Source organism: Cygnus olor, chromosome 4, assembly GCF_009769625.2.
Source record: "Cygnus olor isolate bCygOlo1 chromosome 4, bCygOlo1.pri.v2, whole genome shotgun sequence".
In the NCBI taxonomy this organism is placed as follows: domain Eukaryota; kingdom Metazoa; phylum Chordata; class Aves; order Anseriformes; family Anatidae; genus Cygnus; species Cygnus olor.
In genome coordinates, this window is record NC_049172.1 from 71,524,780 (window position 1) to 71,534,723 (window position 9,944).

General features: G+C 39.3%; 1 protein-coding gene across 1 annotated transcript in view; it reads right to left on the bottom strand.

Moving 5' to 3' along the window:
• POLR1A (RNA polymerase I subunit A) overlaps window positions 1-9,941 on the bottom strand; it is a 33,751-nt gene extending 23,810 nt beyond the window's left edge. The window contains exons 1-12 of the mRNA XM_040556419.1: window positions 9,767-9,941; window positions 9,075-9,279; window positions 8,320-8,469; window positions 8,133-8,240; window positions 7,195-7,280; window positions 6,966-7,075; window positions 5,025-5,111; window positions 4,306-4,408; window positions 3,675-3,837; window positions 1,692-1,865; window positions 1,368-1,490; window positions 347-574 (exon numbers count right to left, since the gene is read on the bottom strand). Of these exons, the coding sequence (XP_040412353.1) occupies window positions 347-574; window positions 1,368-1,490; window positions 1,692-1,865; window positions 3,675-3,837; window positions 4,306-4,408; window positions 5,025-5,111; window positions 6,966-7,075; window positions 7,195-7,280; window positions 8,133-8,240; window positions 8,320-8,469; window positions 9,075-9,279; window positions 9,767-9,843 (1,614 nt within the window). The 5' untranslated portion in view covers window positions 9,844-9,941. The remainder of the gene's footprint in view (window positions 1-346; window positions 575-1,367; window positions 1,491-1,691; window positions 1,866-3,674; window positions 3,838-4,305; window positions 4,409-5,024; window positions 5,112-6,965; window positions 7,076-7,194; window positions 7,281-8,132; window positions 8,241-8,319; window positions 8,470-9,074; window positions 9,280-9,766) is intronic.
• Window positions 9,942-9,944: the final 3 nt, after the last annotated feature.

Here is a 9,944-nt window from a genome sequence, read left to right on the forward strand (position 1 = left end):
AACAGAATAATAATATCTTTCATACTACTGAGACTTTCCAAGAATAGCCAGCTGTAAGCGAAAGACTCTTCAGCAGCTTGACAAGATGAACACCACACACTGCACATTAAGAGATGAGTGAAATTGAGGATGGAAAAATGGTTATTAAAATTTGAAAAAAGTATCAAGCTTTTCTTCTCACATACTCCCTCAACCTTTTCCAAGCCACCTACTAAAAGACAAGACAATGCTGCTCAGGGAGTCTTTTGGAGCTTGTTAGAACCACTACCATAGGCAGTATTATTACCTAAAAAACCCACCACACAGGTAGGATGGTTCTGCCAAGCCAAGTCTTTGTCATACTCACAATCTTCAGTCCTGTCGGGGGTGCCCCTGAGGAAGGAGTGAGAAGCTGCTTCGCTATGGCTTCCCTCTGGGTCAGGCTGCTGGCACTCAGCACCGTACGAGACCCATCCTCGTTAATGACCATGGAGGCCCCAGGGTGAACCTTTGGGCCGTTTATGACAGCTTGCCTCAGCTCTTTGACATTCCAGGGAGTGACCGGCTGAGGGTAGGTCAGTTTGGTAGCAAATACCTAGACAGGAAAGAAAAAAAAAGGAGAGAAATAACTAGTTGTTCAGCTTTCATTTAGAACAGAAGTCACTGAGGAAACAGGGTCAAACGTTAATCCAGACAGTGTAAACATAAATTATTTGAAGATTTTGGGTGCATCCCCTCAACATATTGTCATGCCAAATGGATATGTTTCTGTTTCAAAAGCCGCTACTGTAATAACTATGCACTTTTTAAGATTTTCAAGTGGAGCAGAAAATGAAAACTGAATTAGCAATTTAAAAAACAAGCATGATTTTAGATTCTGCAAACAAACTGACAATACAGGGGAAAAACGTATAACCACCAGGCTCACTGTTCTCAGATAGGCAAGCAGAAAAGACTGGTTATGAGAAGTTCAAGTTCAGGACTGGTATAATCTCTGGGAGTTATTAAAGATGAAGGTTGAGACATATCTATGGCTGTTTCTTAAAGGCTGCCACGCCTGTTACAAGATACTGTACAAAGATGAAGGGAGAAACAGAACCTACTTAGAAAGTTTGCACTAATTCATAAACCAAGGAAGCTTTTTTCTTTTAACATCCTCTTTCCTAGACTTAGCGTTCAGTATAATGGTAAGAATTTCCTGCTCTTCAACGTTGCTTCTTCATTAACATCCAACGGTAAGATACAACTGTGACGCACTAGGGAGGAAAAGGTCCAGACGGGTCAGTAAATCTCTACGTTTTAAACTGTTTACTGCGTAGCTGAAAACACTAAAGTATAGCTCAGTCCCCAGCTGTACCATAAAGAAATACTCCTTTCTTTCTTCTTACCATGGGAATGCCAATCTCATTGGTGCCAATGTACATATCAGGGCAAATGACTGATCGAGCTGCAAAATCCACACGTTTTCCCATCATGTGCTTGCGGAAGAGTCCTTCCTTTTTCTCTAATAGCTTTGAAAACAAAAGTTAATGACTAAAATGCAAAAGACAAAAACTAGCAACGTGAGACAGATTCTCAAGACATTGCAGTAATGATTATCATGAAAACCACTACATAATGAGCACAAAATAAAACATTTCTTATTCCATCCATTTCTCTTGCTTTAACAGTCTGTGACATACAAAGTCTCTAACACTCTCCCTGCCACCCACCTGACGAATACCGGGGTATTTTTCAGTCATTAGTTTGTCCATGTCACTGTCAAAGACAATGTTGACGTGAGTCTGAAGGCGAATCCAAGTGTTGTAAAGCTTATCTGCAATGGTCTGTCCTGGAATTGTTGCCAGGACAGAATGGTCCAGAGGTTCATTACTCTCACCGGTCCCCTACAGAAACAGAAAATAAGAACTTGGACTTACCAAGAAATACCTACTATATACCAAGCTGAAATCACAGTGTTAAATAACAAACAAAACATTGTCCACTATTTTGCACCTCACTGAAGAAACCAAATCAAAAAATAAAATTAAAGATACGTTCACACTGTTATTACACCTAAGTGTTTCGGACTGGTCTGCTGTCAAGATTTAGAAACTGACTTGGGTATCTCCAAAGACCACATCTACATATTCCAGTGGCATTTTACTAGCCGATTGCTTGGTAAGTGACAGTCCTCTTTCCAAATTGGCTTTTTACTGGTTAGTCGGTGTAGGCTAAGAACCACTGTTCTACTGGGAAGCCCTATTTTCAGATGAAAATACAAATCCAAGAGCTTGCAGCACTTACATCACTTTGTTCTCACAGTCTAGGAGGCTGTATACCAGTCATCTCCAAAACACATTTTTTCATATTGTCACCTCAAACATTTTAAGAGCACATCTCCACCTAGTGGCCAAACTCTCAGTAACTAAAGTAAAATGTTTAAAAAAACCTTAAACTTCAGGATGTAAACCAAGTTCAGCTGAAACTAAGTCTGGTATCAAAGAACCCTTAACAACACAATTCATGAATAAATACGAAAAGAGGTTTTCAGTATGCTTATGATCAATTTCTGCTCTGTAGGTTAACTGTGTTGGTTAACCTGCACTATTTTTCAAATTAGATACAAGAAGTTTCTTTTGTTCCCTTGTAGAGCAGTACACTGGAGTGAACACGTCTGCCAGAAACACAGAACTTCCTCCAGCCTAAACACCATGGAGAAAGAGCACGTTAGGCTGTCTGAAGGCTGTCAGAAAAATATTAGGCTTCTTATCAGCAGAGGAAAAATAGTTGGAATACAGGTGACACTCCAAAACAAGGGTATAACCGTTATTACAGAAGAAAAAAAATGCAAAACACAAAAAGCTTGGGATATCCAGACTGAATCTACCTTAAGTTTTCTTCACAGTTACATTCTCAGAATGGGGATTTCAAGGGCAAGAGATACATGTCCCAAACCTTAAAACTCCACAGAGTTGCGTACTGTATGTCAATTGTGACTAGAAAAGGGCACTTATTACTTAACTATGAGTGAGCATGCACATATTTAGTACTCTGCAAATTCACAGTCCAATGTACCATGCAGCAAGTTCCCCCTGTAAGCAAACTCCATGATTCACAGCCTAAACACAGAAGCTGAGGTGTCCCTAGCTTTCTCCTTGAAGCCTTCTCAAAACAAATATAGGAAAACAGCATGAGGCCACATAGCCTGGGTGAATGGTGGTGACACATCATTACCATGTGAACCGGCTGGTTGTAAGCAAGCATTGTTACTAATTATGGTTATTTGGAAATTTTTTAGTTCATCTAGACATTAATGCTTAAAAACAACCAGGATCACAATTGGCTCTACTGGGCTTAAAAGATACAGCGTCTTTTTTCCACCACCATTTTTAATTTCATAAGATGCTGGGAAAGTTTTATCACAAACTATTTCTGCTGTACGTATTTCATTTTCCAGCAACAGGAGCCCACGTTTCACATACAGTAGGCTAATATAAAAACCACAAATAAGAAGTCCGCATAAAATGATAGTCCCTTTGCACTAGAGAGCTGCGTGGAAAGATGTGAGCAAAAATACCTAGAGAACATGTCTAACAGGATATATTCCAACAGCCCAGGCAAAAAATGTTACTGAAACAGTTGACACAAGAACCTACCCAAACTGCACCCCACATATCCAAATATTAAAGAGTAAGATAACCAGCAACTCTTACTGTTTGGGTTTCATCTCCTACAGTTTTAATTGGCTGACATTGTTCTTTTGCCATGAAAACCAAGAGCTTCCGTATCAGTTTGGCATCTTTCATGACAGCCTGCAGGTTGACAGTCTGACCATTCGTAAACATCCGGTCTCCAATACGATTCACAGGACGATACCTACAGGAGATCAAGATGGTTTTAGCAGATCAGCGTCACCAAAAAGCAGCGTAATAAATCTCAAACATACTAAGCTAAGTCTTCAATGCAGGAAAAATAATCCCTATAAACTAACAGTGAGCATTTGAAACTTCATTTATTATACTGGCATAGTCATAAGAGGAATGATTCCTTAAGACATTCTACCAGCACTCTACTGCTGTAACATCCTAATATTCTGCAGTAATTTGAAATACTAATAACAAAATACACTTTTTTCAAAACTACTATTTCACTCCTTTAGTATAACTTCAAAGGAGTTTGGTAAAATTATCATTGGTTACTGCTGTCACTTTTGTTTTTTTTAAAGTCCCACCAACATTTTAGTATACCAGTGTCTGTACTACAGGTGTTTGCATCTCTGACTCCTGAGAAGAGTATGTGGTAAAACCCATGATTTGCTTTGAATTTGTTTCAGGGATTTTTTACCTTGAAGGTGGAACCACAAGCAGGTCTAAAAAAAACATATCTGGACTAAATCCTGAACTCTTATGGGAATCCATCCCAGGAAAGAGGTAACGCAAAAAGAAGCCTGAAAAGATAAAATAGAAAAGATAAATACATTATTGCTGCTTTTCTTTTTGGAATCTAACCCCCCCCCCAACCCCAGATGCAATTGGTCAATCAAAAGAACCTGCTAAGTTAAATACTAGAGAGCTTGTTTAAAATAAAAACATTTAGGCATAAATACTTTAGAAAGAATTTTATTGTTCTCCTTGGTCATTTTTGTCACTGACTATGACTGATACATGAAACCCTTTGATTTTTCCTGACAACTGTAGACACTTTTAGTGTACAGGTAACTCAAAAGAAGAGACCACTAAATACACTCTCAGTCTTTAACCAAGGTGACTGTGGGGAATAGCAGACACAGCACCATGTGAACATCATATTCTCCTTGAACAACAGCCAAGCTTTGCGAGGAGCCACAATTTGAGAACAGCTGATCAAACTAGTTTACTGAATTCAGTTCTCTGCCTTCGCTAGGTACCAGCCCTTCTGTCATAAACATTTATCTTGAAACCAGGAGCCCTCCAGGCAAAAGGTAAAGATTTGAAAAGGATTTAATATGGAGACAAACGTTTGCAGACTTTGTCCACTAAAGGACAAAGAAAACAGCAGACAACATTGCTCTTAACAAGCATTACCTTCATTCTTCCACAGAGACATGATGAACTCCTTGGCAGTCATTGGTGTCAGGTAGCCTCTCTTCCCTAACTGGGTTTCATCAATAGCTTAAAAATAAATACAAAACAAAAACACAGGGTTATTTTGAAAGGTTTTCTTGGCTTACAACGATCAGTGTTTCCAGCAAAGAAAAGGAGTGGAAATAACACAAAATACACTGGCTAACATCTACTTTGAAGCATCATTAACTTTGCTTTTGGGATTTGAAATTAAATAAAGTGAGCCTTCTCAGTATGAAATAAATAAGCCATTTATGTGACTAGTGAATACCAATATGTAGCTGAAACAAAACTCATTCTTTACAGCTAAAGTGTATGCTTTATTTGATCATATTTATTTGATTTATTTATTACTGGTGAATTGTGATCACATCCACTGACCAAAACAAAAACCAAGAGTCAACCTACAGCTGAGAAAGAAACAAGCGGGACTCACGTTATTACCAGTGAGACCGAGGTTCATATGAAATACCCAACTGGATGAGACAACAGCTACAGTCAGGATGGCATGTATATTTTAAGTTCAAGACTTGGGCTAGCTGTATTTCTGAGAGGAAGGAAAACACTGTATGGTTTTGCTACTGAAAAGCAGAAATATGTGAAAAACCATAGTGTCAGCTTCTCCTCCTCTTGCAGGTGAGCCCCTCATGTCCCAGTGAAACTAGAGTATATGATTAAGGAAGAACAATTTTCCCGTGACCTCAAATAAAGTTTCTTTTTGTTATTTCACATGGAAAACCTTTCCACTCCTCAAGCATAAATGCATCAAAGCCGAAGTTAAAAGTACTCCCTCCAAGGTGCAACACAACGAGCAACCATGGCACAAGCTGTACAGAATGTACATAACTATACGGTCCTTCCCACTCCAGAAGATGTAAGACTGAAATAAAATAATCAAGTGGCATTACAGTCCTGGTCTTTGAAAATTGGCAGGAGGAAGATATTTCCTACCTGTACTTCACATGTGAATGATAACAGCTTCTGCAAGAACATGTCTGGTTTTGAAGCTTTCTGTTGTAAGGCAAGCTATTCTAAATCTGACAATTCACCTGACCATCCAGAACAGTTATTTTAATTACTAGCATAATAAAACATGCCCCCAGACTTTGGACTGTCAAAGAGATTCAAACAGAAATCCCAAAGTAGTACCCTGCAATTTCATGGAGTGCAGTCACAGATATCGCTCAAAAGTAAAAATATTGGGATATCCAAACTTTCCTGCCTTTCTTGAATGTGCAAGGTAAAGGATGCTAAAGCAGAGACCTGAAATTTCTGCTTGAAAACCTATCACCGATGCTATGCTTCTCCAGGCACAACTCCACAAATGTAATCTATTATTTAACTTACTGGCAAGCAAACAGAATAAGCTCTATTTATAAATCTTTTCCAAGTGTTAAATAACTCACACAAATCCCCATTAATTCTACATGGCTGTGTAAAGGATCAAGGATACAACATGAGTTAAAAAAAGAAGTTTTGAGAGATTCAAACACCGGGTTAATTAAGCCTGGAAAGTGTCACTACTTTCTTGTCTTTTCCTCTTTAGGAGGAAATCCTTCCGTAAAAGATCAGATTACCTGATTTTCTTTCTGAAGGTTGGCCCTCCTCCGGGTTCATTTTTCATCTAGTCTCTCTAGTTTAAAACGTAGCAGAAAATCTGCTAACCCCCCAAAACACAGTGTCCCAAAACCAGTTGACAGAGATTACACCTTTGTACTTCTTTTCCTGGCACGCATAAAGACACTCAAACCTACAAAAGTTAGAGGAATTTAATGGAAATTGTATACTCCCCTACTGCTGAGCCTAGTGTTTTGTTTAAATATACAAGTGCATATTTGTTGCTAGGAAACTGTGCATCTTAAATACGGGCAAACATATTGGAGTAGAAGACAAATATTTTACCTGCTGGCTCATCCACGGTGCCTTTCTCTCCTGACTTACGATACACTGTGGAAGGATAAGTTACTGTCAGCTTGCTGTTATGCTCTTTTCGCACCAGTGATCTTCTAGATCTAAAAGAAAAAAAGAAATAAAAGAAAAAAGCAAAGGTAAAAAAAAAAAAGGTTAATACAAAGACTTACAACATTTTACTCTATGCCACCTATTTACTTCCTCGTGTAGTTAAACTTACTTGCAGTTTGGGCATCTCTTTGAAGTCATATGTGCTTTCCAGAACTGTGCTATCAGTTTATTTCTACACTCACAAACGTTTTTTACCTGATAGAGAGGAATTAAAAATATTAAAAATAATAAAAATAATTTAAAACATTTGACACAAGCTTATTAAACTACCTAATTTACATCAAACTCGGCATTACACACACAACCCCAACATTTATCTCCTTGCTTTTAAAATTTATTTTATCAATAATCTTTAATCTTCAAGTCAGTGCTGAATTTTAGAGCTTTTCTCTAATTAGAGGTCTTCCCTAATCTAAAAGCCAGAAGATTGACCAAAATCACTCTTCTTTTGACAGCTCATGAATGCACGAGTTCCAAAGGGTTTCAGGTTGGTTTCGAAAAAAGAGTTTAAGGAACTAAATTTGGCTTATAAGCAAATCTGCTCTAAGATGTTAAAACTTAGTAATATTTCCCTTTACTAACATCATACATTAATCTGCATATAAAAGAAAAGAAGAATTCAATTACAATCATGTAATTTAACAATTTTTAATGTGCTTTATGCTGCAAAACTGCCGGATGCCTGAGTTAAAAAATGTTCTGCAGCTCAAAACAGCTGACACATTGTACAGAGGTATCATTATCTGCAGGTAACATACTGACAGAAATATGAGACTATTTTTATATTCTATTCATACTATAAAAACATCTCCATTAGCAGAAAACAAATCATATTTTATAAACCTAATAGTTGCTCTAAGTTTTTATGGGCCAGCAAAGAAAATATTTTTAAGCTTGATTTTGGACATTACACTCTAAATGTAACACACTTCAGAACTCAGGAAAAAAATCTGAAGTCTACATAGTCAAACAGAGATTTTCTTTTGCACATTGCTGTATTAAAAGGACAAAACCTGATATCCTAAGAAGAACACTGATTCTACTTGCATTTGAACACTGATCGCTTGGTTCTTGACTTTGCAATATTTCATGGACGTGGCGGTTTAACTCTTCTTCAATTTCTAGAGCTGTTGCATCTGTGCTTTGCTCTAAAAACTGGAAGAAAAGGAATAGATAAGCCTATATTTACAGTATTATCAACTCAAAAAGGAACGGAGAAAGACAGAGTACTTGCCCTGTTCAGGACGACTTCAAGATCGTGGACAGCATGAAGCAGCCCATTCTCCAGAACCTTCAGCTGACTTAGCAGTAAGTGAACCACAGCTCGAGTACATGTCAGCATGTGACAGTTCAAACAAGAACCTCGAATTAGAAGGTATAATTTCTGGGAAGAAAAGACGAAAAAGTTATCCTAGTAGATATATTGGCTCGCACACAGGTTGTCACTCAGCACATTGCTGGGCAGGTTGTTGAGTCTTATCCACACTGGCACAGTTTTCTGGAATAAGTTATTCTGGAGTAAGAGGAACAAATATACAAATATTGCTATTTCGAGCTCAAACAACTCCTGAATGTTCAGGAAGCACTTGGAGATTCTAAGGTAAAAGTAGGTAGCTGTTCATGTAAGTTTGTAGTAGCAATTTAAAGAAAACAACTAATAGTTGTTACTGTGCCATGCATTTAATTAAGTGTTAGCACCCTGCAGTTGGTGATACAGGTTAGTGATCAACATTCCCCCCTCTTGCTTATCAATAGTGCATAAAATAATAGCTACAGAAAAGTATGTATTTTGCAAAAGTCTATTTACATTGAACTATCACGACACAACAAAGCTTTTCTACTACATTTACTGGTTATTAAATAGACCTACAGTTAAAATAAGAGAAAAAACAGATCTTGGTACCTTTTCTATTTTTAAGGACTACAAACTATCACAGCTTGAACACCATCAGCCATTTCACCTGTGAGACAATAATTAAGCACACTTACATCAAAAAACAGAGGGTTGTAGACAGTCAGAGGCAGCTCTATATGGCCAAAATGACCCGGGCAGTTGCTGAAGTTCTGCATGCACGTTGCACAGGCTTCTTTGGAATCCGGAGGTCCCAATGCCAAGTCGTACAGCCCGTTAACAGAAGGATTGCCCACGTTATCCAAATACTGAGGATCTGTTATGGCTTTCACGCTCAGCTTCCTGAAGATGAAAGAAAAGGACAAAAATCAGCTGGAGCAAACAGCCATGCCACATACACTTGAATGTTAGAATCAGCATTGACATTTAGCACCTGGGTGACTTTTTTTAGTGATAAAAACATCTTTCTGGGGGCACGTTGGACACACAACACGGATTTATGTATGGTTAACTACATTGTCTGGGTACAAGTGCTCATAGCACAGTAAGTATTTATTTTAAATCTTTACTAATAACCTTTATTTGCCGTCTCCTTGCCCCCACAGCCCCACAGTGAGCCCAGCACCCGGGGGGAACCCATGGGCCACCATCACTGACGGCCAGGTCGCACCGGGACTACGCCTCCCAGCATGCCTCACGCCCGCAGCCCATTGAGCCCGGCCGGCGCTCCCGCGCAAGGTACCATGGGAGTTGTAGTCCTCCACCCCACATGCAAACCTACTCAGGGCACGGCGGGGGGAAAAGGCACAAGCCTGCCTCGGCTCCTCACCTGATCTCCTCAGCCGTGTACATCCCGAAGGACACCCTGGCGAACCGCCACCACGGCACCACCTTGGGCGGCCTCATGGCGAACAGGCGAGCCTCCCCCGGCCGCTCTGCAGCCGCTGCGCCACGGACGGAACCACGCGGGGAAGGAGGGGGGGAGGACGGGAAGGGGCGAGGCGGCG